This window comes from Pan troglodytes, chromosome 4 (assembly GCF_028858775.2).
Source record: "Pan troglodytes isolate AG18354 chromosome 4, NHGRI_mPanTro3-v2.0_pri, whole genome shotgun sequence".
Taxonomy (NCBI): domain Eukaryota; kingdom Metazoa; phylum Chordata; class Mammalia; order Primates; family Hominidae; genus Pan; species Pan troglodytes.
In genome coordinates, this window is record NC_072402.2 from 129,264,031 (window position 1) to 129,290,361 (window position 26,331).

Here is a 26,331-nt window from a genome sequence, read left to right on the forward strand (position 1 = left end):
AATAAAGCCACATTCTAAAATGAAAGAACAAAATTTTAAATGGGGAGAAAGCAAGTTTCCTAAATGATTCTGATGATCAGGCAGATTTGGGAAACCACCCTTTGAAGTACATGAGAATCATCTAGAGCAGGGGTCCCCAACCACCAGGACACAGACCCATGGCCTGTTAGGAACTGGGCCACACAGCAGGAGGTGAGCAGTGGGCCAGTGAGCATTACCGCCTGACCTCCACCTCCTCTTAAATCAGCAGTGACATTAGATTCTCATAGGAGTGTGAACCCTGTTGAGAACTGCAAATGCAAGGGATCTAGGGCACTCCTTATGAAAATTTAATGTCTGAATGCCTGATGACCTGAGGTGGATCAGTTTCATCCAAAAACCATCTCCATCACCCCAGCCCCAACTCCCTGGTCCGTGGAAAAACTGTCTTCCATAAAACTGGTCCCTGGTGCCAAAAAGGTTGGGGACCACTGATCTAGAGAGCTTTGTTAAAAATACAGATGTTCAGACATCATTGCTTAAGAATGTGGTCAATATGACTAACAGGATTGAGAGAAGCCTGAGAATTACATTTTTTATGTAACAAAGTTGCCAGCAGATCACATTTGGAATAGGCTGCTCTATACTTACCTAATGCCTATACCAAAAAATAAAAATCACCATCAAATTCCTAAGAGTGTCTTTTTTCCTAGTCCCCCATTTGGCTCACTTTGCTTATGGATATAGTCATGTTACCATATGAACATAATTTAATGATTACCATAACCTTCAGTAATCTGCAGCCACTTACATTTGAGAGTACTATGAGGTAGAAGTGCTGTCTTCTTCAAAACCTGCAAGGGTGCTAATTCATATATTGATCGTTCTGGAGTATTCTCAAGTTGCCAGCTTATACAGTTTCCTAATCCATGAAGGATAGGCAGGCCCATTCAAAGGAGGTCATGTTGATAGAGCTCAGTAGACCATGTTATTTCTGGCCATACTACACCAAATTTTCCATTAAAAGTAATAAATATATGACAAATACTTTTAAAAATAAACCATATGCAGATACTACCTCTAAAAAAAGGCTCAGAAAAATATTTCCTTAAACTGATCATGCTTTCTGGAAGATGAGAACAAAAGCAGCAGGCATAATACTTTTAAGAAGGCTTGAATATAAGTGGTTGGTTATTTCCTTACCTGATCACCACGTTTCAGTCCTGAATCAGCAGCTTTGCTACCAGGTTCTACTCCTTCAACAAAAATACCAAATCCCTTCTCACTCCCTCCATTAAGGCTGAATTGTAGAGGGGACTCGCGGGAAGCCTTTTGCAGCACAACCTGTCTCCACTTAGCCTTTGCAGCACAGGCAATATTCAATAACCGGAGATGACCATTCATCTTCTGTTAAGCAGAAAAGGATAAATGTATATAAATGTATCTATTCCTATAGGTTTTTAAAAAGTCAACGAAAATTATTAGAATTAGAGTTATAAATATACATGTATAAGCTGAGGTAAACAAAACTGAAGAAGGGGGCACTCCCACGCCAAAGCACTCTCAACAAGATTTCTTAATATGATTATAAGACTTTTAAATTATCATAGGTTAAAAAAGATTTCCAAGTGATGTCTCATTTACAGAGAGATGACAAAAAATTACCTATCATTTATTTATTTACTTACTTATTTATTTATTTATTTATTTTTTTGAGACGGAGCCTCGCTCTGTCGCCCAGGCTGGAGCGCAGTGGCGCGATCTCGACTCACTGCAGGCTCCACCTCCCGGGTTCATGCCATTCTCCTGCCTCAGCCTCCCGAGTAGCTGGGACTACAGGCGCCCGCCACCATGCCCGGCTAATTTTTTGTATTTTTGGTAGAGACAGGGTTTCACCATGTTAGCCACGATGGTCTTGATCTCTTGACCTCGTGATCCGCCTGTCTCGGCCTCCCAAAGTGCTGGGATTACAGGCATGAGCCACCGCGCCCGACCTACTTATCATTTCTTAAACTTTTCCTAATACACACTCTACTCCCACCTTGCTTATCTCCTGGCTGTTATATAAAACCAGAATCTTTTAAAACCTTTATTCAAAACCTTGAACAACTTGAACCACCTTTTTAAATATTGTCCAATGTTCAAAGAAACATTCAAGTTTTCATCTCATCCAGAAAAAGCTTCCTTCTTGTATTATTTTAGCTCTTCCTTAAACTCAGTAATAGTCTACCAGTTCTAATTCCAGTTTCAATTATCTCAAATAGTGTTAATATGTGCAAATCTCATGTCCATAACAAAAAGCTAAAGTTTTTTTTTTAAAGCAGACACCAAGTCTTACATTTGTTCTGATCCTACATTGATGTCTTTGAGTATAAAGTAGAATGCAATGAATACCTGATGGCTAACTGATTACTGGAAAAAAAAATCCCATGACTTTTTTTCCCACATTCTGATGTCCCCTGAATATTTACAAAGCCAACACAGGATGACTCAAATGATAGTGGAGTACCTCTATAACCTTTTAATCAAGTTCCCAGTGTTTTTCACTCTCCCCATTTTGTATAGAGCACATGTGCTGCCGAGAAGTCAACAGGAACCAAGGGGTAATGAAAGGGACCAAATATGCCAATTTTTCCCACTTCATTCAACTCAATCCACTTATGCTCTGTAATTAATTACAGCTCTTGAGCATTTGCTATGTCACAGGTTTTGTGTACAGACTGTTATGCCTATCAGCTCATTATAATCCTTAAAACAATCTCAATGAACTAGGAACTACTATCTTTACAAATAACACAACTAAGGCATAAGATCAGGCAATGTCTGAGTTTACAAATCTAGCAAATGGTGGAGCTTGAGCTGTACTCCTAAAACACTATGCTGCATTACTACTTATTTCCTAAAATTTCAAGTTGCTTGAAGGAGGCAACCAAGTCACAGCTCAAAGTTTTATATCTGACAGGGAGTTTAAAATGAATTCACGAACAGCTACTGTGGACTTGGAGGGAATTATCTTAGGTGCTGTACATTTAGAACAGGTGAATCCTATATAGAAAAGAAACCTAGAAAGTCTTAATATAGATTTGATATTTAGGATATGCACTGATAGTGAAACAGAGTTTCAATAGGTGAGGAAAAGAAAATTCTAGCATGGTCTGGATGCAGAAGTGGAAAATAAAATAGTCTGATTTGGCTATAATCTAGGGTACACAGGAAAAAGGGCAAAAAGGTAGGCAAGGGACCTGAATATATGGGTGAGGAACTGCTTTGGTAGGAAGTATAGTTTACTGACAAAGAGAATAATAGTCATCACATGTGTGTTTTAAAAGCAATCTTTTGGCCACACAGAATGAACTAGAAGAGAAACTAGAACTAGGATCAGTGAGCAGATTATAATAGATCAGATATAATGAAATAATTAAGTCCTAAACTAGGGAGTAAAAAAGAAATGGCTGAGAGAGACCATAAGAAAATATGTGAACATACATGTGTATGACTAAATCAGTGACCTAGGTGACCTTAGCAACTGACTGGAAATCCTGGCCAGGGAATTCAAGAAAAAGAGACTGAGGGTACACATATAACACCAGGTTTATAAGCCTGAGTAACTAAGAGATAAGAATGTCAATACAGAAATGGAAGATTTGGGCCAGGCGCGGTGGCTCAGACGCCTGTAATCTCAGCACTCGGGAAGGCCGAGGCGGGCGGATCACGAGGTCAGGAGTTTGAGACCAGCCTGGGCAATCTGGTGAAACCCTGTCTCTGCTAAAAATACAAAACCTAGCTGGGCGTGGTGGTGCGCGTCTGAAGTCCCATCTACTCAGGAGGTTGAGGTAGGAGAGAATTGCTTGAACCTGGAAAGCGGAGGTTGCAGTGAGCCAAGATTGCACCACTGCACTCCAGCCTGGGCGACAGCGAGACTCCGTCTCAAAAAAAATAAATAAATACAATAAATAAATAAATAAATAAATAAAAATAAAAAATAAATGGAAGAGTCAGGAAGGAGTGTAAATGTTGTTTTAATTGAGGTGGCAGAGAATAAATGAACAAAAGTCTAGAATACAGATTCGGAAGTTCTAAGAATGGACATTTAAGACACAGGAGAGAATGAAAGCTATTGCTGCTCTGAGTTTGCTAGTGTTGGGGGGGGACCACTACACTCGGAAGAATAGAAATTATTTTGAGCCTTACTGTATCTTCCAGATTTTTTTCAAATTCCTCTAGAAATCGAGTCATAGCAGGGTCACCTTCAAAATCATTAAAATGATTATTTACCCATAATAATACAATCCGTGTCACCTGTGGAAACATAAAAGAGGCAGCATATGGTTATAAGAGGCATTCCTTCTGCACAAGTGGATTCCAAAAGCATGTCTAAAACTCATGAAGAACTGACAACCCTCTTGTTCCCTCCCTTGTGTAAAAAAGGCTCATTCTAACAGAAAGGCATGGTTTAATTTGAGCTTTTGCTTCCCTGTGCACAGAAGTAACAGAGCCAGGACACTGTCCACTCAGTGAGAAGACACAAGCCTGTTTGTTAAGACAAAAAAGTACACAGAATGTCTATTTCAGGTAGCACCTTAAAATGCAAACTTCATGTCATAAAGCAGGCAATCCTATCAATCAAAAATCCATACCGAAAGCGTTTCCATGGTCAAGAACATGTTTAACCAAAACGGTAACAAAAACAAATCTGAGTCTGGTGCAGTGGCTCACACCTGCAATGCCAGCAACTCAGGTGGCTGAAGCAAGGAGGATCCCTTGAGTCCAGGAGTTTGAGACCAGCCTGGGCATAGCAAAACCCTGTCTCTATAAAAATTAAAAAACAAAACAAAAACCCTTACAAATCTGAAACTTCTTTCATTATAAACACTGTAAATTTTCAAACTGCAGAATCGTTTACTTTGCTTCAGAAAAGTTAAAAATTAACGAACATAAGCTGATTTGAATAACATGCCTAACAATGTAAGAAATGAGTCATTTTTTTTAAATCGTGGTAGAATCCACATAAAATTCATCATTTTAATGATTTTAAAGTTCATAATTTAGTACCTTAACAATACTGTGTAACCATCACCACTGTCTAGTTCTGAGTTCTGGAACATTTTCATCACTCCAAAAGTAAACCTCAAACTCATTAAGCTTTCACTTCCCATTCTGCCCTCTCTCCAGCCCCTGGCGGCCACTAGTCTGCTTTTCTGTCTATTTGTCTGTTCTGGCTATTCCACATAAATAGAATCATACAATATCTAGCTTTTTGTGATTGGCTTCTTTTACTTAGCTTAATGTTTTCAAGGTTCATCATGGTGTAGTAAGTATTAGTACTTCTTTTCTTCTTATGGCTGAATAATATTTTATTGTATGGCTATACCACATTTTGTTTATCCATGATGGGCATTTGGGTCATTTCTTCCTTTTGGCTATTGTCAATAGTGCTGCTACGAATATTTACGTCAAGTTTTCGTTTGCACACCTGTTTTTAATTCTCTGGGTATTTACCTAGGATTAGAATTGCTGGGCTATATGGTAACCCTATGTTTAACTTTCTGAAGAACTGCTCAAACTGTTTTTTCCACAGAGGTAATACCATTTTACATTCCCACCATCAATGTGTGTAGGGTGGGGGTGAGGAGGAGGGTTCAATGTCTCCATACTGTTGGCAATGTTTGTTACTTTTTCTTTTTTCCCCCTTTTTAAAAGCCATCCTAGTGGGTGTAAAGTGGTATCTCATTGAGGTTATGACTGCATATCTCTATGATTAATGATGTTGAACATCTTTGTCATGTGCCTCTTGGCCATTTACATTTCTTTGGAGAAATGTCTATGCAAGTCCTTGGTCCATGTTTAAACTGTGCTGTCTTTTCGTTGTTGAGTTGTAAAAGTTCTTTATGTATTTTGGATATTAAACCTTTATCAGATATATAATTTTCTCTTATTCTGTGCATTGTCTTACCTTTCTGGACAGTGTCCTTTGATGCAAAAATAATTTTAACTTTGATGAGGTCCAATTATCTCTTTTTTCTTTTGTTGCTTGTGCTTGGGTATCATATTTTCATATTTGAGAAACCAACGCCAAATCCAAGGCCATGATAATCTACCCCTATCTTTAAGGCATTATAGTTTTAGCTCTTCTGTCTCTGACCCATTTTGGGTACATTTTTGTTTATAGTATAAGGTGGTAATTCATTTTCATTCTTTTGCATATGGATAATTATCACTAAATCATATTCTTGTTCATTCCCAAAGCATGCCTTTATTTTCTTGGCAACCAAGGTAAATATATTTAATTCTAAGAAAAAGGGTGAGAGGTGTGCAAGCCTGTAGTTTTAGATGTTAGTCTCCTAAATAAAAGAATTCTGCAGTTTACCTGCAACTAGTTTATTTCCTTTAAAATATAACTCAAAAAGACACACCAGACAATTATGATCCTACTTTTATTTTCTTGAAACAACTTATTTCTTACCAATTTGTGGAAGTATTACTAGTCTTTCCATTAAATGTGCAAACATATCCCATGAAATAAGCTAATTTATTTAAAATAGTGAACAACATTTAATACAAAAAAATACTCAAAAGGTAGATTTAAATAAGTCACAGGAGAGACATATTAAGGTTTGATAAATTGTTTTCAAATGATTGTGAAGTCTGTAACTCAAGAAAATAAAAATATTCCCATTTTGAAGCTTAAAAGCAATCTGCCCTCTTGAAAAAATGATGAATATTCTTTCTAAAATATTAAATCTGTTTTAAAATGTTTTATTGATCTCCAGAAACAATCAAGTATTTCGGTAAAATTCTAAAATACTCTCATGTAACTATTATGTTTCCTGAACCTATAGCTATACCAGAGCTTTATTTCAGTTTTTGCCTTTTAAGGCTCTCGTCCACTTTTAACATGCTATTCTGTCATAAAAGTAAGCAGAGAATGTTTATACTGATGGTTCAGGTTCACTAATTTTTTTAGGTGTACTGAATCTTATTATCATAATAAACAGGTAATCTATCAACTATAAAAGTTTCATGAATAAAATTTTGGGTTAAAATCACTTTCATGCCCCTTATAAAACCAACCTTATCTCTTAAGCTGTCGATCTTAAACCATTCCAACAGTTTGGTCCCAACATCCAAAGGACTTTCAAGAAATGTCCTGTAAGTTAATAGAAAATCTTCTATATAAGTTGGATCCACGATGGAATGTTCTTCTATTAAATGCATTATGAGACGCTCAGGTGTTGCCTAAAAATCCAAGGATAGGAAGGATTAGAAAATAAACAAATGACCCAAGAACCAAAGAACTATTGTTGATTACTCCGCTTTGTAGCTACTCCATTAGACAAATCGTCAAAGTACGGTTTCGCCTTTAAATCCTTAGCGCTGGGAGAATTGGAATGCAAACTTAATTGTAATCCACCAGCACCCAGAGGTTGAGAGACAGAAAAGGCAGAGAAATAAATAGCCAACAGCACTCACTCAGCTGAAGCTGTTTTCACTGGCATTTCATCATAGCAGGACCTTTGAACTTCACTAACTTAGCCCTGGTGTGGGCTGTTACTGCCACTTCTCCTACAACCAGAGCATGTATTTATTGTCTCAAGGCAACAAAAGAGGTGAAAGTTAAACTAAAGAAAGAAAGGAATGAAAGGGAAGAAAGAAAAAAGAAAGCTTTTCTCCAAATTTAATCCACCTCAAAAATCTTTTCTGACCAGGCTGTAGGAAGAACACACCAGTTCAAGAGAGCCTGTTTCATTATTGTTACTTCCCAGAATAAATATTTCCTTTTCTACAGTTCCTCTCATACAGTTTCCTCTCCATGCTGGTCACCATATTGAGAGGAACCAGAAGTTCTACAGACAGTTTTGAAATTAATTCAGAGTTTTAAATGCTTGTTTCCAACTTTATAAAAGAATATAAACAGGCTGGGCGCAGTGTGGCTCATGCTTGTAATCCCAGCACTTTGGGAGGCCAAGGAGAGCGGAACACCTGAGGCCCACAGTTCAAGACCAGCCTGGCCAACATGGTGAAACCCCGTCTCTACTAAAAATACAAAAATTGGCTGGGTGTGGTGGCGGGCGCCTATAATCCCAGCTACTCAGGAGGGTGAGGCAGCAGAATTGCTTGAACCCGGGAGGTGGAGGTTGCAGAGAGCGGAGATCATGCCACTGCACTCCAGCTTGGGCGACAAGAGCGAGACTTTGTCTCAAAAAAAAAAAAAAAAAGAAAGAATATAAACAAATATTTCCATACTGCTCTTCTTTGAGCTTCTGAACCAATGTTTATTACCCTTTGTAGCTTTTTCAAAGGTTGGTACAAGAACAAATACAGAAACAAACAAGATGTTAAGCCTGATATAAGAACTGTTATCCATAACACCCAACCTTCAATTTGTTGCAGTCATCCAAACAATTTCATTGTTTAGAATAACTGTGTGGTAAACATACATTAATACTAACAATGTTCTTTATCTAAGAATCTATTAAAAATAGAAAGGTACTTTATTTATTAAAAGGTACTTTATTTTTATTTATTTATTTTTGAGACGGAGTCTGGCTCTGTCGCCCAGGCTGGAGTGCCGCTGCGCGATCTCGGCTCACTGCAACTTCCGCCTCCTGGGTTCAAGCAATTCTCCTGCCTCAGCCTCCTGAGTAGCTGCAATTACAGGCATGCACCACTATGCCCAGCTAATTTTTGTATTTTTAGTAGAGACGGGGTTTCACCATGTTGGTCAGGCTGGTCTCGAACTCTTGACCTCGTGATCCATCCTCCACGGCCTCCCAAAGTACTGGGATTACAGGCGTGAGCCACTGTGCCTGGCCCTATTTTATTAATTAAAAATAAGGTACGAAAATCGTTTCTCTAGAAGGAAGTCAGAAACAACCTCCTTAAGAGATAAGAAAATCATAGGTCATTCCTATTCTCCTATCCTCCAAAACATTCTAAGCCTAAGAGTACCAAATTGTTTTATTATTCAGGCCAATCCTGGTTTAGGGTCATTTAGGTTCACTTAATTCCATTTCCTAGAATAGCTGAGTGAGGGATGGGAACTGTTCAACATGTTAGGCCATTATTCTGACTGGCAAAATCACAGAGGCAGGGTCCCTATAGAGACTAGGTCATGCATTCTAAATTTTATTTAAAGATGAGCCCTTACCTCTTTAGACTAAAATCTATCTTACCTCAAAATGCCCTTGATCCCAGCCACACAAATTTCCTGCTTTTTCTTAAATATATTATGCAATTTTATATAGCACATGCATATTTCTCTGTCTGGCCACCCTTCCTCCCTATATCTTCTTGCTATTTCTTCTAGCCTAATTTAGATCCCTCTTTTTATGTCTCTCTTGCTCTTCCATCTTAAGATTTATCAAGTCATGCTGAAACTATCGCCTTGTCTTTCTCAAAAGACTGTGAGTTCACTGATAGCAGAATCTAAGTATATATTAGTATCTCCCAGATCTCACACAGGGCCTGGCATAGAGTACCATAAAGTCAGTGTTGTTGAATAAATGAAGAAATGAACTGAATGAAGAAATGAATGAAATGAAAAGTAGTAACTGCTTTCTGGGTGATTATGTGTAAACAGAAAGTCAAGGCCAGGTGCAGTGGCTCACACCTGTAATCCCAGCACTTCTGGAGCCCACCTCGGCCTCCCAAAGTGCTGGGATTACATGTCTGAGGCACCATGCTTGGCCTTGACCTGAGGATCACTTGAGGTCAGGAGTTAGAGATCAGCCTGGCCAAATGGCCAAAATGGCAAAACCCCACCTCTACTAAAAATACAAAAACAAACAAACAAACAAAAAAAGCTGTGAGTGATGGCATGCACCTGTAGTCACAGCTACCTAGGAGGCTGAGGCACAAGAGTTGCCTGAACCCAGGAGGCAGAGGTTGCAGTGAGCCAAGATCCTGCCACTGCACTCCAGCCTGGGTGACAGAGTGAGACTTTGTCTCCAAAAAAAAAAAAAAAAAAAAATCAAATGATCAATCCTTGTATGAGCAAAAGATGGTTATGATTTGCAATTAAATCTCAATGTGAAGATTGTAGTACAGTAAAAATAACACATTTTCAATATTTCTGTCACAAAAGCAACCCATCAGCATGCAATCAGAATCTGGAAACATTTTAAGGTGTGTATAAACTCATGGCAAATTTATGTTCAAGTATTTTTGATGTTCTGAACTTTCACTTAAAAAAATCAACACAGTGTTTAAAATCCATTGTAAAATATATTAGAAGGTGGGATGCTGGGAGACAGGGTGCACAGAGGTAGCAAGCAGAAGAGATGGCTGGTGTTGTTATACTGGCATGGTAGAAACTGCTTATAATGAGCAAATAATATACAGAGTATAACAAGAGGCATTGTTGGAGAAGGTATTTACAAATATAGAAGGGAATAGACTAGGGAAAACTGTGGTGCTGGTACTGGAACTGGAGGTACAGGTAGTAGTGGAATTGTAACTCATGGTTGTTTAATATATATATAAAGTTATAGATGTGTATGTGTTTATAATAAATACATACATATATTTCCTAGCTCTGATGAAAGACTCTAAAAGCAATGACACTTCAGTAACAATGAATAAAGATTCAGGGTCTTCTTGAGAAATGGCTAATTCCAGAGCTGGTACAGTTAAGTTCACGATGAGCCTTATTATTTGCCAGATTATACGGATGTGCTCAAATGATGGGGATATGTCAAAAAATACAGGTGTCAGTTTAAGAGTCCCACTACCTAAAACCTGGGACAATTTGAGGATCAGAATAATAATGATGGTAACATAAGTTTATACCAATATAAATAAATTAATGAAGACAAGACAGTTCATTCCTTCAATATAATGAGTTAATAAATGCATGAGAAATTATTTTTAAAATCACCATTTCAGACAAGAATAGTAATGGAAGTAAAAAGTGCTGAATAGAAGTTTGTATTCAGTGCATACTATACATAAACTAAAAGTCTGAGGATAGTATTTTGATACTGTCAGAACATCTCTCCACCAAATATTTATCAGTTACAAAGGGTAAAATGATGACTTTACACTGAAGAAACTGGGCAGACAGACACCAACATGATCAGTAATCATGGCTAACTTCACCATTGGTAGGACAACAGGTTGACATTGTGTGCCCTCTGAGTTTTGTGAACTCCTGCCAGGAAAGCATGACTTGAATCTATCTGGTCATGAGGAAATACCGGAAAGATCCAGGTGGAGGGTAATACTACAGGATGTATGATCCATATTCTTTAAAACTGCTAAGGATATTAACAACAGTGAAGGACTGAGGAACTGGTACAGACTGAAGTGACATGACAACTAAATGCAACTGTGTTCTTGGACAACATTCTAGACCAGAAATAAGTTATTATTGGGATAGCTGGTGAAAATCTAAATAGGGTTTCTGGACTGAATCTGTTTTTGTTTGTTTGTTTTTGAGACGGAGTCTCACTCTGTCGCCCAGGCTGGAGTGCAGTGGTGTGATCTCGGCTCACTGCAACCTCCGCCTCCTGGGTCCAGGCAATTCTCCTGCTTCAGCCTCCTGAGTAGCTGGGATTGATTACAGGCGGCCACCACCATGCCTAGCTAATTTTTGTATTTTTAGTAGAAATAGGGTTTCACCATGTTGGCCAGGCTGGTCTCGAACTCCTGACCTCAAATGATCTCTCTACCTTGGCCTCCCAAAGTGCTGGGATTACAGGCATGAGCCACCATGCCCGGCCCTGAATGGTTTTATTTTAGCAATGTTCACTTCCTAACTTGAAGGATTCTATGGTGTTTATGTCAGAGAGTGTCCTTGTTTTTAGGAAATACACAATAAGATATTTAGGAGTGATGAGGCATCACATTTGCAGACTGCTCTCAAATCGTTCAGAAAAAAGACTAATAGAGCAAATGCAGTGAAAATATTAACAGTTGAGGAATCAGTGACAGATCTCTCTACTGTTCTTGCAACTTTTCTATAAAGTTTGAAATTATTTAGAAATAAATTACTAAAACACATGAGTCCTCACAAAAAGATAAAAATGAATTAAAATGAAAAAGTATATGTGTAAGCCTATGGCATTCCACCAGTATGTTAATCATTTCTACACACAAAGCTTACACTCATCTGTTTAGGAAAAGAAAGATCTCTGAGGAATAGCCTGACTCTAAGGGAAGAAGAAGTATGACATCAGACTTCAAATTATCTCTCTGATTTAACTCCCTCATATTATTAAGTAAACTGCTTCATCTGCAATTAATAGTGGCAATAATTTCGCCAAGACTAGCTTGAAAAGAGAAACAGTTATGTGTTTATTTCCCCTCTTTCAACTATAATTGTTCAGTTTATATCCAAGTCTTTAAAGAGAAAAGGAGGTGAGAAGGCAAATATTAGGAGAGGGCAGAACTTACAGAAGGGAAAACAGTATGGGGGTTAATACTCAGACTCTACAATTGTGCTAAGGCTTTTGATTTACCTCACTTAGCCCTAATAAAGTCTTGAATTACCTCCATATCCAGATAAGAAAAGTGAGGTTCAGAGAAGTCAATGCATATTTCAGTGCCACAGAGATCCAGAAGCACTCTGCATCTTAATCTAGGATTACTTATGCTTTTATGACTGGTCCTTAAATTTTCTGTTTTGTTTCTAAATATTGCAGTCTTTGATGAAACTGACTCCCGCTCTCAGTGGCATACAATATTAAGTTTGAAAAGGAAAACTCTGACCAGTATATTCTAAAATAATACCCTACCTACTCTGATATTAAATGGCAATAAGTCATCCTTCATCATTAAAATGTGTAAAAACCATCTTAGAGATCAGGCATGGTGGCTCAAACCTGTAATCCCAGCACTTTGGGAGGCCGAGGTGGGAGGATCACAGGGTCAGGAGTTCAAGACCAGCCTGGCCAAGATGGTGAAACCTCGCCTCTACTAAAAGTACAAAAATTAGCCAGGCATGGTGGCGCATGCCTGTAATCTCAGCTACTCAGGAGGCTGAGGCAGGAGAATCGCTTGAACCTGGGAGGCGGAGGTTGCAGTGAGCTGAGATTGTGCTATTGCACTCCAGCCTGGGCAACAGAGTGAGACTCCATCACACACAAAAAAATTTTTTTAGAGAAAGACAAAGAGTCAACATTTAAGTTAGATGCCAAAGTGTTAATGAATTATCTTGCACTACTTAAAAAATGGTTTAAAACAAGATGAAAGCTTTGATGATAGAATAAAATCAGTGACTAGAAAAATAAGTAAAAACACCCACCTTGATCACAATGTGTCCTTTCCTGGTTCCACTCCGGTCTAGTTCCCGATGCTCATGTACCATAACAATTTCTCCCTCTTCCTCAACTTTATGGGTATTTTTTTCCACATGGTTTAAAATTCTCCAATAATCTTGCTGGGCTATGCAGACAAACTGTCCAAGAACAACATGGGGACAGTTAATGAACCTATAGTACATAAATATATCACTATGTACCAATGCAGAGCACAAAGGTAAGAAATCTAGCGGCATTAGTTCTTTTTCACTTAATTCCTTTAATCTTTAACAAAAATCAAGGTGAAACAATTCACGTACGAAGAGACTAAAGAAGTCTAATCTGTTTAAATTTTGCTCTTTAAAAGAAGAAGTGAACTTCCACTTCTCTCAAAACTGACACTATGTAAAGAACATATGAAGCAGGAGTAAGTTAGAAACAAACAACTCAGAAGTTCCTATTTCTTTCCTTTTTTTTTTTTAAAATAAAGGACTCTGAGCTGGCTAATATCAAATAGAAATGTAACAAACCAGCATTTATTTGGTATAATCTCTTTTGAAAACTTATAGCTTGTTAAATGCCACAAATATTTGAGGCAGATACAAAATCTACTTTCCTTTATTAACTGTGAGCTATTGAAACTCCTAATTCTCAAATAAAGCTATTTTCTTTTGAGGAAGACAAAACAGGCTCAGCTACTTTAAATCAACAGACAAGAAGACTTGACCAAAGAGAAAATCTTACCTGACAATCATCTACTTTAGTCCTGACAATTCCATGCATGTACTGCTTATCCAGAGTGGGAGTAATTCCAAAACTATTTCCCATAAACAGATTTTCAACTTTTCCATCTGGATGACTGATTTCCACAGTGCCGTTTAAAATAACATACCATGAGTCAAGCTATAGAGAAAAACAAAGGTTTTATGAATCTTTTTTAAAAAGGTAGTTACATGTTAACTTTGAAAAAGAATCTATCAATATATATAAGTTGAATAAAAAGGAAAAAGGAGGATCTGGTTATATTACCAAACACTCTGTAACACCCTATGCTTTGAGTCTATGCAAACTACTAAAGTTTATTTTTACTCTTTCTTCTTTTAGTCACCAAACAAGAACTGTCATAACTGACCAGATTCTGAGACAAAATAGCGTAATGTTCAAGAGCACAAACTCTTGGGATATTAATCCATACCATGCCACTAACTAGCTGAATGACTTTGGGGAAATTATTTAACCTCTCTGGGCCTCAGTTTCTCTACTGCTACAATGGTCGTATGGAAAGTATCTATCATAGAACTATTATGTTAATTAAATGAGTTAACACATACACTGTGCTTAGAATAGTGCCTAGCAAAAAGCAAACATTTAAGAAAAAAAATAGATAGCTAATGATTATTTCAGAAAGACTAGTTAAAAGCCTGAATTTTAAGGCATATCTAACAAAAGATTCAAAATTTCTCCTACATTAAGAAAATAATGCCTTCATTTATATGGAAATATTTAATGCTCTAAGAAGTTATTTATTTATTTATTTGAGAGATGGGGTCTTGCTCTGTTGCCCAGGCTGGAGTGCAGTGGTATGATTATAGCTCACTGTAGCTTCAAAGTCTTGCACTCAAGTGATCCTCCTGCCTCAGCCTTCTGAATAGCTGGGACTACAGGTGTCCACCACCATGCTTGGTCAATTTATTTTTTAATAGAGACAGGTCTTGCTATGTTCCCCAGGCTGGTCTTGAATTCCTGGTGATCCTTCCACCTAGGCCTCTTGAGGTGCTGGGACTACAAGCATGAGCCACTGCACCTGGCCCAAAGAAGATGTATTTTAAAGATCTACTATATATCAGTGAAAGACCACTTATTCTCCTTTAATATCAAACCCTCTTATAAGCCTGAACCTTCAATAGTTTTAATGTGATTTAAGGGAAATCAAGATGGTTAGTTCTGAAGGGTAATCAATGGCAATAAGGTATTTTTTTTCAAAAGTATACCTTTATTATTTTAAAAATAAGATATACTCACTACACAACTTGTGGATTAAGCTACTGGAAGACAGGGAGTGTATCTGGCTTTTTCACCACTATATCCCCGTATCTAGAACAGTACCTGGCACAAAGTAGGCATACAACAAATTTTTGCTGATACAACTGGAAATTAAGAGAATGCAAAAACTTGTAGAAAATAGAAGTTACTTAAAATCCCACTCCATTCAGTTGTTTAAAGCTTATTTCTCTCTTATGTATATATTTTATATTATTGAAATATTTAGAATATCCTGTTTAAAAAAATTAATACTATATTCATTTGTTCATCAAACTTTTGGGGGGAGTCCATCCTCTATGACAGATGTTTTCTAGGATACGGGGAGAAAATATGTAAACAGAGCCTAGAGACAGGGATCCTCAAAGATATTCTATCAAATAATTTTAAAAATAATTTGGATACCTATATATTATATAACCTACAGCTACATAATAATTTACTTAACCATCGCTTATCACTGGATGTTTTGGTTATGTTCAATTTTTACTTATATATATATGTAATATTATATATTATATATATTTATAGTATGAAATTATGTAATTATATATAACTTACTTATAGATTATATAAGTATATAATTTATATTATAAATGTACTGCGATGAACACCTTTTGAAATAACTCTTTGAGTTCTACACATCTCCTCAGGTTAGACACTCAGAAGTGGAATAACAGGCTAGCAGCTGTGAATACTTGGAGGACCATGTTAAGAATTTTAAAATAATTATCTGGAAATGCTGTACCAATTTACATTTCCACTAGAAGACAATGTTCATTTACTGATATCTCAGCATTAATCAAATGAGTACATTTGATAGGAAAAATAATGAAGCACTTCCTGATTGCAATAATACCTTCCAATCCCTTTGCATCCTTCCTCCACCCATCCACAAGCTGTCATCCGAGCATTTTTGAACATAGAATTGTCACCTAAACGCTTCAACTGTCAGCAGTTCCCTAGGATGCACTGGTACCAACACACGTTCCTCATTCTTTTTCTTTTAAATGTATAATAGAAATAAGGAATAAGAAAAATTCTTGATAAACATTTTAAACAATAATGATATAATTATAAAAACAGAAAAATATTCAAGAATCTTTTAAATCTATTTCATCTATTTAAATTTAATGTAATTTGAGAAGTAAAAACATTTGGTTCATTGAATATTATTTATGGAGCACTGACTTTGTGCAGAGTCTACTGCGAATAAATTTAAAATTAGGGCAAAGCAAAAACAAAAACTTACCTCTTCAGAAATTGTAACTAACTCAAACTTGGCGTTTATTTAAGAAATCTGTATAAATTTCAAAAATCAGTACTCAAAAATCAGGACAAATTTATGGAAATTAAGTTATTTTAAAAGTTAGTATCCATAATAAATGTATGTAATTTATTTATTGACCTACCTCTTGTCCATCTTCAAGAATAATAGCTCCAGCCTGCTCTACCACTTCAAAAATCATCACTGAGCAGAGTTCTCTCCTTACAGACATGGTCATGTTTGCAAATGCAGGGAGCTGGTGCATAAACTCCAGCAATTGTTCTACAAGAAAACAGAAATTCTGGTATAAAGACCATCGAGGACTATACCTTAAAAATACAACGAAATCTAGAATTCAATTCCCAATTTCACAATCAACTTATAAATTTATGTTGCTAAAGTAGAGAAACTAAGGTACTATTTGACCTTTGATTTTTAAAATCAATTATTTGATTAATATGTATATTCAGACTCACATATAAACCTGGGCATATTGGAAGATAACAGAATTCACAACCTCCAGAGAGAACAAGGACCATACAGGTTCAGATGAAAGCGGAGAGTTTATCTAATATTCCTAGCCACTCCATGGGTTTAGGTATGGCCTTTGATCTAATAGGTTAGTGAAAAAGTCTTTTGTCTAGTTCTTACTAAACAAAAGTATTTTAAAATGCCATTAATAAAATCCAAAAAGTAATTAAAACAGGGATAATAAATGTGAATTCTAGCTCAAGATTTGTCTAACTAACTAGGTAACTCTCTTTAACTAACAAATGTTTATGAGTGCCTCAGGCCACTCCCTGGTATGGATATATGTGTAAGGAAGGTATAAATATAAGGAAGAAGCACATATAAGCAGTCAGCAAAGAGATTAAGAATAACTATAAGGTGCTACATATCCATAGGACATAGGAATTAGCTATATTTCAATTTTTAAAAAGTTTTATGAAAATAGTATAGTATACAATTCTTTATCAGTAAAATTGCACTTTCAGTTTCTGTCGAGATAATGTTCATAACATAAATCCACACTGCAGGTTATTTAACTGTATTATATCTTTAGAATGGCAAGGAATGTTCAAATACATTGATCTTTACTCACATAAATGATTTTTAATAGTAGCAGCATCTTCTAATTGGAATGGTAGCTATTATAAAAATGCAATCTAAGAAAAAAATCTTAATTAAATCCTAACAATATATGTTTGACACTAAGTGATCTTTGCATCTTAAAGATAACATTAACATCTTTAGTATCATTCAACTTCCCAACTAAAGTATGGTAACTAGTTCTGTAAAATATTACATAAAAAAATTTATAATGTTTTAAGAGTACACATGGTCAGGCGCGGTGGCTCACACCTGTAATCCCAGCACTTAGGGAGGCCGAGGTGGGCAGATCACAAGGTCAGGAGATCGAGACCATCCTGGCTAACACGTTGAAACCCCATTGCTACTAAAAATACAAAAAATTAGCCAGGCGTGGTGGTGGGCGCCTGTAGTCCCAGCTACTCGGGAGGCTGAGGCAGGAGAATGGCGTGAACCCGGGAGGCGGAGCTTGCAGTGAGCCAAGATTGTGCCACTGCTCTCCAGCCTGGGCAACAGAGTGAGACACCATCTCAAAAAAAAAATAAGAGTACACACAAAACATACATATATTTAAGCTAGGGAAATAAAAATATAAGGTTTTAAAAAATCTGCAAGTTTTTCAAAAAGCAAATTCACAGACACTGAACATTGTACTATGCTTGTGCTTTAAATGTCTTATAGACATGAAGGGAAAAATCAGTTTAATGCAATCAAAGCTTTTATTTTATATATTGTGGCAGCCAACCTCAAAGATGGCTCACAGTGATCCCTGCCTCCTGATAGTCATGTCCTTGTACAGACCCATTCTATACTGTATCAGAGTTACCTGGTAAAACAAACAGAATTTAGCAGAAGTGATGATGCATTACTCTTGAATACAGATAATAAAAAACTGTGGCATTTGCCTTATTCTCCTTTGGATTACTTACTTAGGGGGAAGCCTAAGTTCCCCCTAAGTATGTGGTAAGGACAATTAAGCAGCCTATCAGAGGCCCACATGAGGAACTGAAGGTCATGCACCAAAAGCCATTTGAATAGCTATCTTGGACACAGATTCTACAGCTCAGCCCAGGGAAGACCTGGATGGCTGCAGCCCTGTGTCAATTCTGACAACAACCTCATGGGAGATACCAAGCCAGAACCACTCAACTAAGGTGCTCCTAAATTTGACTCACAAAAACTCTAAGATAATGGCTTAACACAACACACATTTAGTAAGTTTTAGAATAATTTGTTATGCAGAAATAGGTAACCATATAAATTAAGTTACAAATTCTTATTGTGAACACATATATTTCTTACCAATGTCATCATCAGTTTTGTCTGCAGGTTCTTTTTCAAGACATTCTCGAACAAGATCTCGCCCCTGCAATGGATCTGTTCGATCAATCTCTTCATCTTCCTCTTCGTCATCCTCAGAATCAACAGGTCCTTCTGGAAGACGTGTCAAATCTACATCTCCTACCTCACTCTCCGTAGCCTGAAAAGAAATCTTGATCACTTACCATTTCATGTAAAAAATATTAAAAGTCACAGTCTGAATTAATCAAAACTACCCATCCCTACAAACTATAAAAGACTTGGGCAACGCTGTATGCTGCATCAAGAATACAATAAAATGATACTTATTTATAAAAGGTTCTTTCTGCCCCAAATTTAGAGGCTTATCTTTCCACAGTGTGACAACGAGGTGATAAATCAGAGTCAGTAAATGTAAAATGGTCAGGAGACTCAAACATCACTAAATGTATTAATATCTGTTTTCCACCAAACACTTGTATTTCCTAAAAGTACAAAGTTTACTAAAACATGAAGTACAGGAAAGAAAAAGTTTACCAACAATCACCTTATGAGTACCTATTAGTCTATGCTGGGTATTGTGAAGAAGATACTGTTCTTTCATCACAGAGACTTAGGCTTAGTAGGGTAGGTAATCATATAAATTAAGAACAGAAGTTTAAAGTAAGGTAAAGAACAGTACTAAAATGCACTAAAATAGACCCATCGTAAAGGACTGAACAAATACTCTTCATTTCCCAATACTTTACTGTAGGATCTAAAAGTGTGCAAAGAGCTGTGATTTTTGAACTCTATAAAATGACCTTATACTTACAACTACAATTTGGAAACATATTAGTCTTACATATTTTAAAGAAACTATAAAATTTTTAAAAACCATATATTAAAAAGTCATTCATAGAAAATAATGAAAATGTCTTTGAGAAGATAAAATGGTACTAAGTAGATTCTTAAAAAATATTTCTAAATATTATACTCACTTGAGTCATCTTGTTAATGAAAAAGCATGGATATTAAAGGCATTATAGAAAAAATGAGTGAACACACAAGAATTCCCTAATAAGTAGAAAGCACTCAAATATGAGTATTAGTGAAGACTACAGAATCTTAATTCATTAAGTATCTCATGTTTTGAACATTTACCCTTTTTTACTGCCAAAAAGATCATCTTTTTTTTTCTTTTTTTTGAGACAGGTTCTCCCACTGTCACCGTCTTGGAGTGTAGTGGTGTGCACTGCAGATCTCGGCTCACTGCAACCTTGTCCTCCTGGACTCAAGAAATCCTCTCTCCTGAGCGCCCTGAATACCTGGGAACACAGGTATGCACCACCCTACCCAACTAATTTTTTAAATTTTTGTAGAGACTCGGGGAAGGTTGCTATGCTGCCCAGGCTAGTCTTGAACTCCTGGGCTCATGTGATCCACCCAACTTGGCCTCCCAAAATGCTGGGATTACAGGGTGAGCCACCATGCCCAGCTGATCTTCCTTCTTTTGAGGACTACCTTTCCTCTCCATCTTAAACCCAGAGATTACAGTGGGAAACAGTGCCCTGTTCCCTAGCTATGTAAACTAAGTTAGAAAGAGCTTTTCTCTAGATTTCAGTACACAATTAGATCTGGAAGCAGAGCATCCTTTCTTAACTGGTTGCTAAATTGGAAGAATATGAGAGTAGGCAGCCTATAGCCTCATGGAAACGCCTTCCTGTGGCAGAAGAAAATGAAACCAATAGGCAGGGAAATAGGAAAGGGAATGGGGAGGAGGACACTGAACAAGAGAGTCAAACAAAGACTCAGAGCAACAAAGCAACAGAAACAGAGCATGCAGGGCAGAGAAAGAAAGAGCACAGCATGTGCTGCAAAGAGCATTTGTGACAGAAAGTGTCACAAAGCAAGCAAGCAAGGAAAAATAAGCAAGCCATACGGAGCCAAAAGACCAGAAACAGGCAGACGGGGCAGACATACCTGCAAGCATCCAGGTACCCTGAGGCTAGAGTTGCCTCTGCTTTCTCTGGTGGTCAATAAACTAACCTTTTGGCTTTACATTTTTTTTCTTTTTTTTTTTTTTAAAGACAGGGTTTCACTCTGTCACCCAAGTTGTGCAGTGGTATGATCACAGCTCACTGTAGCCTCAGCCTCCCTAGTAGCTAGGACCACAGGCACTGGCCTTTTGGCTTTTGTTAATTCAAGTTAAGGCTCTGACACCTACAACTAGAAGAGTCTGGATCTGTTTCCTAAGACCATGTCTTATACTTCCTTTGGATTTCTGCACAGCTTTAAGTAATAGTCATTTAACAATCTAGACTAAATACTCAAATTGTGATCTTTAAATTAGACAAGCTAGTTCTTAAGGGTCTGCGGTTGTCTGAATGTTTGTACCTCCTCAAAATTCTTATTTTGAGTGATGGAATTATGAAGTGGGGCCTTTGGGAAGTGATTAGGTCATGAGAACTCTCACGAATGGGATTAGTATATAAGAAGCCTGAGGGAGCTCATTCTCCCCTTCTACCCTGTGAAGCTACAGTTAGAAGGTACCTCTAACAATCAGAAAGAGGTCTTTTACCAGACACCAAATCTGCTTGCTGGTGCCTTGATCTTTAAACTTTCCAGCCTCAAGAATAGTGAGAAATAAATTTCTGGTGTTTATAAGCTACCCCCCAGTCTACAGTATTTTGTTACAGCAGCCTGAATGGACTAAGACAGGATCATATAGGGGCAACTGTATCTCATGACTGACTAGTACGCTCTGAGTTGTTTACTGGCTATGAAATTACAGGGTTTAAACGGAGTATATTTCTGAATAATACATAGAACCACAAACTTGTTTGCAGGTTATAATCCTTTTTTAAAGACAAGTAGTTTTAAATTTAAATATGTGTACATGCTAAAAAGACTTTCCAAAAACCTTATTTATATACACTGATTTAATCTAAGAAACGACTGGGAAAAAAACCTAAAGCAGTATTTTCTACACAATTTAATTTCTCAATATGCAGGAGAGCTCACTCCTAGTATATCCCTTTTCTATTTTATCAATTTTTAAGTGTAATCTGCATTAAAAATTCAGGTTTTTACATCACTCTGTCTTCATCTTAATCTAAGGTTTTCATCCCCTGACCCAGATTATTTCAATCTGGTCTCATTCCCATATTTTAGATTATGTTGGATAAAAAGATAGATGGCTCACAACATAAAAAGGCAAGATGGAATTTAGTTATATGGACAGTAGAGAAGGCTAATTATCATCTGCATGAGAAGCAAAGACAATTAAGAAGATAGCTCTTTAGGAAGAATGGAAGTCATGGGTTGGGACTGAGAGAAGGCTACTAAAAGAACTTTTTAAGGAACCTTTTAATACCAACTGCAAAGGAAAGAATATAATCTACCCTTACAATTTGTCTTTCTAAGCCAGGCACAATGGCTCCTGCCTGTAATCTCAGCACTTTGGGAGGCTGAGGCATGCAGATCGCTTGAGCCTCGGAGTTTGAGGCCAGCCTGGGCAACACGGAGAAACCCTGTCTCTACAAAAAAATACAAAAATTAGCCGGGTGTGGTGGCACATGCCTGCAGTCCCAGCTACTCAGGAGGCTGAGGTGGGAGGATTGCTTAAGCCTTGGAGGCAGAGGCTGCAGTGAGCCGAGATCTTGCTGCTGCACTCCAGCCTGGGTGACAGTGTGAGAACGTGTCTCAAAAACCAAAACCAAAACCCCCCAAAAACCACAACTACCTTTCTTATACCTCTACTTTTTACATAGTAGTATAAAAAGAATAAAATTAGTTAAGAAAATACATTAAACTATTAAAATATTAAGAGTATACAAGAGCATAAGGTGATAAAACAGGAATTAAGAATAAAAAAATAAGACTGTTCAAAAACATGCTAAGAAATTTAAAGGCATTTTTTTAAACTTAAAATGAATTTTTAAAAATGTAAAGACCAATTCCTTGATTAAACAAAGGAAAGTCAGGTCCTTAAGAGAAAGGTAGATATGATGATGACCACAGGACAAGAAGTCACTGCATGATACTTCTGAAGATGCAGTTCCTGGGCAGAAAGTTTAATTCTATAATAATTAGGTAAGAATTTTTTTCAACGTAATATCCACAATGTTCAGCATACAATAAAAACTTACTACATAAGTGAAGCAGGGAAATGTGACCTATAAACAGGAAACAAACCACTATAAAGAGACTCGATAATGATAGAGATAATGAAAGTAAGAGACAAGAACTTTCAACATTTACTACAAATAAGTTCAAGAATTTAGAAGAAAAACAATTAGAGGAAAAATGGATAATCTCAGTAAGGAGATATAAACTGTAAGAAGAATAAATTTGAAGAAAGGGCAACAAAAGCTACCCAATCTGAAGTAGAGATGAGAAAAAAGCCAAAAAAAATTAATAAAGCCTTAGAGACTCATATCATAATACCACGAGTGGAAATATGTGGGTCAAAAGACACTCCATATTCGTGAAGGTAGGGTACACAGAAGACTCATCCCCAGCCTTTCAATTAATTTATCCTAGCACCTGGGATATATCAGACCCTTAATTATGATAAATGAGTTAAGTCCAGGAAAAATATATATATTGGTGATAGGATTAAGACAGCATGAAACTTTTTTCTTTTCCTGACATATGAATGTGTCTCTGTATACATAAATATAATTTGGTGAGGCAGACAGTCTGAGGTGATTTTCTGATGACTCGGCCTTCCCCAAATAAACCACCAGAGGATATCCTTTTCCTGTTTCCATCTAGATAAACATGAAGCTACAATGAAGAGAACTATAGTTTGGAACTAAGAGTTATACAAACTTACAAAAACCACATTTTCAAATTTAGGGCAAGTGTTAAGCCAGAACCTTAGACTTTCAGTGCCTCTCTTTTCTGTATTCCCATCTTTAGTATTTCATTTAACCTTTTCACGGACCATTTAGTTCTTAGGTCTTCCTGGTCAGGGTTAGAACTCTATGAAGTTAATCTTTCAGTCCAGGTTGACCCATTTCATAACCTCTACAACACGGCAGGCAGGCAAAATCAAGTCTCTTTTGCCCTGGATAATAAAGTTTTAGTTAGCTGAGATCTGCATTTTCCTTGAAGCCAATATTGGTTTCTACTTTCAAATATAATTCAATGCAAAAAAAGAATTTCTAGAGTACTTCCTAAATGCCAACACTGTGCCTGACTCACCATGGGATACAAATTTAAGACATCAACTCTGCACTCCATAAATTTACTCTGGTGATGAAAAAAGTCAAGTTTACAAGTAACTACCAAAAAAAGCAGAGAGAAAAAGTGACATGTCCGAGAGAAAAACTGCTGAGGGATTCCAAGGAAGGAGACATTTCTTCTTGTTGGAAAGACATGGGAGATAACATGAAAATGTCATCTTCATGAAGCTACAGGTAGAAGAGCATGATTAAAACACAAGACTAGGAAAAGGCAGACATGTTCAGGGAATAACGTACATATGTGATGGGGCAGAATCTAGAATGTGTAAGTGGGGGAACAGTAAAATATAAAACTACATTGTAGTTAGAGGTAAAAGGCTTGGAATTTAAAGTTAAGAGTGTAATTTAGGTAACAGTGAAGAATTAAAGCTTTTTAAATACAAGAGTAATTAAAAATCAGAGCAATTTATTTCAAGTGGGAGTTTTAAAATGATAGTCAAAAGATGATAACAGATTTTGACTAGGACTCAGATGATATCCTTTTTTTTTTTTTTTTTTTTTTTTTTTTTTTTTTTCCTTCACTGCACCTCTGCCTGCTGGGTTCAAGCGATTCTCTTGCCTCAGCCTCCTGAGGAGCTGGTGCATGCGCCACCGCACGTGGCTAATTTTTTTTGTATTTTTAGTAGAGATGGGGTTTTGCTATGTTAGCCAGGCTGGTCTCAAAACTCCTGACCTCAAGTGATCCACCGAACCCAGCCTCAGATGATATTCTTAACAGAAATATTAAAGAAAGGTGTAAGAGAACATGTGGTGACTTGAGGTGACAAAAGAACATACTGGTGAAAACGTGGCACCAGAGTTCTGAAGAGATTGGCACTCAGAGCTGTGCATTAGGAAATCATGTTGCCATAGAGGTGGTAACTGAAGCCTTGGGATTTTTAAGAACACGCTTACTGCCTATATAGAAACTGAAAAGGTAGGTGGTGGATAAATGTGTGCCTGGAGTTGTTTAAGAATGAGTTAACAAAAAGACAACATGCTTTTGTTCAAGAGTCAATATTTCACAGTTTTCCAGCTCATGGAAAAGACTGAAATAAATAGAAAAAGGAATCTAGAAAGAAGTACTCCTTATTCTCTTGAATACTCTTTGAAGATGCAGAAAATATTCTATCTAAGAACACTCTTACACCTTAATGTATACTTTAAAATTTTAATCTATGCTGATTAGAAACACATTCACACTGGAATCATTGATTTGCCTTTTTTTCCCTCCACACTATAGTAAATGCTATATTTTGAAGTTTCTTTGAGGGCCAAGGGCTTTTATTTTTAGACAAGACATGAAAACTCTCAAGAAGGAAACGCATAGAAGTGTAGCCACACATTTGGCCATATAAAACAGTGTAAACAGTTTTCCAGTTAAGAACTGCTGTCAGGAAAACCAAATCCCGCATGTTCTTACTTATAAGTGGGCGCTAACAATTGGTACACATGGACCTAAAGATAGGAACACCAGACACTGGGGTCTATTAGGGCAGGGAGAGAGGGGCAAGGGCTGAAAAACCACCAAATGGGTATTATGCTCACTATCTGGGTGATGGGATCATTCGAACCCCAAACACTCAGCACCACGCAATATACTATGTAAGAAATCTGCACATGTACCCCCCTGAATCTAAAATAAAAGTTGAAATTATTTTTAAAAATTGGGGAGACATCCATTTTTCTGGATAAGAAGACTCCACGTTAGAAAAAAATGCCCAAATTAATCTATATATAGTCTTCTGCCCCACAAAAAAAGCTGGATTTCACTTGAAACGTTTCTAAATTTCTGGAAGAATAAAAGCAGAAACACTAAAAAAAAAAAATTGCTGTTAGGATATCTTCCCCTCAACTGTCCAAATTAAAAATACTTCTATCATTTCACAAGGCTTTGCTTATGGTGTTAAAGGCTAGGTGTTCACTTAAAAAATCTCTCAAATGCTAAAATTCAAATAACTAGACAAATCACTTCAGCTATCCCAGGCTAAGATACATACATTGGCAATGTACACCTGTAACTAAGGGGTATATTCATAGCTCCAAAAGGGAATCTAAAGGCAGCCTAAGGTGAAGGGAAAGATCAAGGGTCCAGTACTGATATTTAATTCTTCTCCTTGTTTATTCCCGAGGATCTGATTGGAAACATTCACGCATGTACACACACACACACACACACACACACACACACACACACACAAAATTTAGT

The 26,331-nt window shown here is 36.9% G+C and overlaps 1 protein-coding gene across 16 annotated transcripts in view; it reads right to left on the reverse strand.

Moving 5' to 3' along the window:
* RAPGEF6 (Rap guanine nucleotide exchange factor 6) overlaps positions 1-26,331 on the reverse strand; it is a 214,638-nt gene that overhangs the window by 68,117 nt on the left and 120,190 nt on the right. For all 16 annotated transcript variants that reach the window (XR_010156992.1, XM_001161644.5, XM_003339103.6 and 13 more), the window contains 7 exons: positions 18,916-19,093; positions 16,670-16,806; positions 13,962-14,120; positions 13,223-13,375; positions 7,051-7,215; positions 4,171-4,278; positions 1,183-1,386 (listed from right to left, as the gene is read on the reverse strand). Coding sequence is in view for 15 of the 16 variants with exons in the window: in XM_001161644.5 (XP_001161644.2) it covers positions 1,183-1,386; positions 4,171-4,278; positions 7,051-7,215; positions 13,223-13,375; positions 13,962-14,120; positions 16,670-16,806; positions 18,916-19,093 (1,104 nt within the window). In the remaining variant the exon portion in view is untranslated. The remainder of the gene's footprint in view (positions 1-1,182; positions 1,387-4,170; positions 4,279-7,050; positions 7,216-13,222; positions 13,376-13,961; positions 14,121-16,669; positions 16,807-18,915; positions 19,094-26,331) is intronic.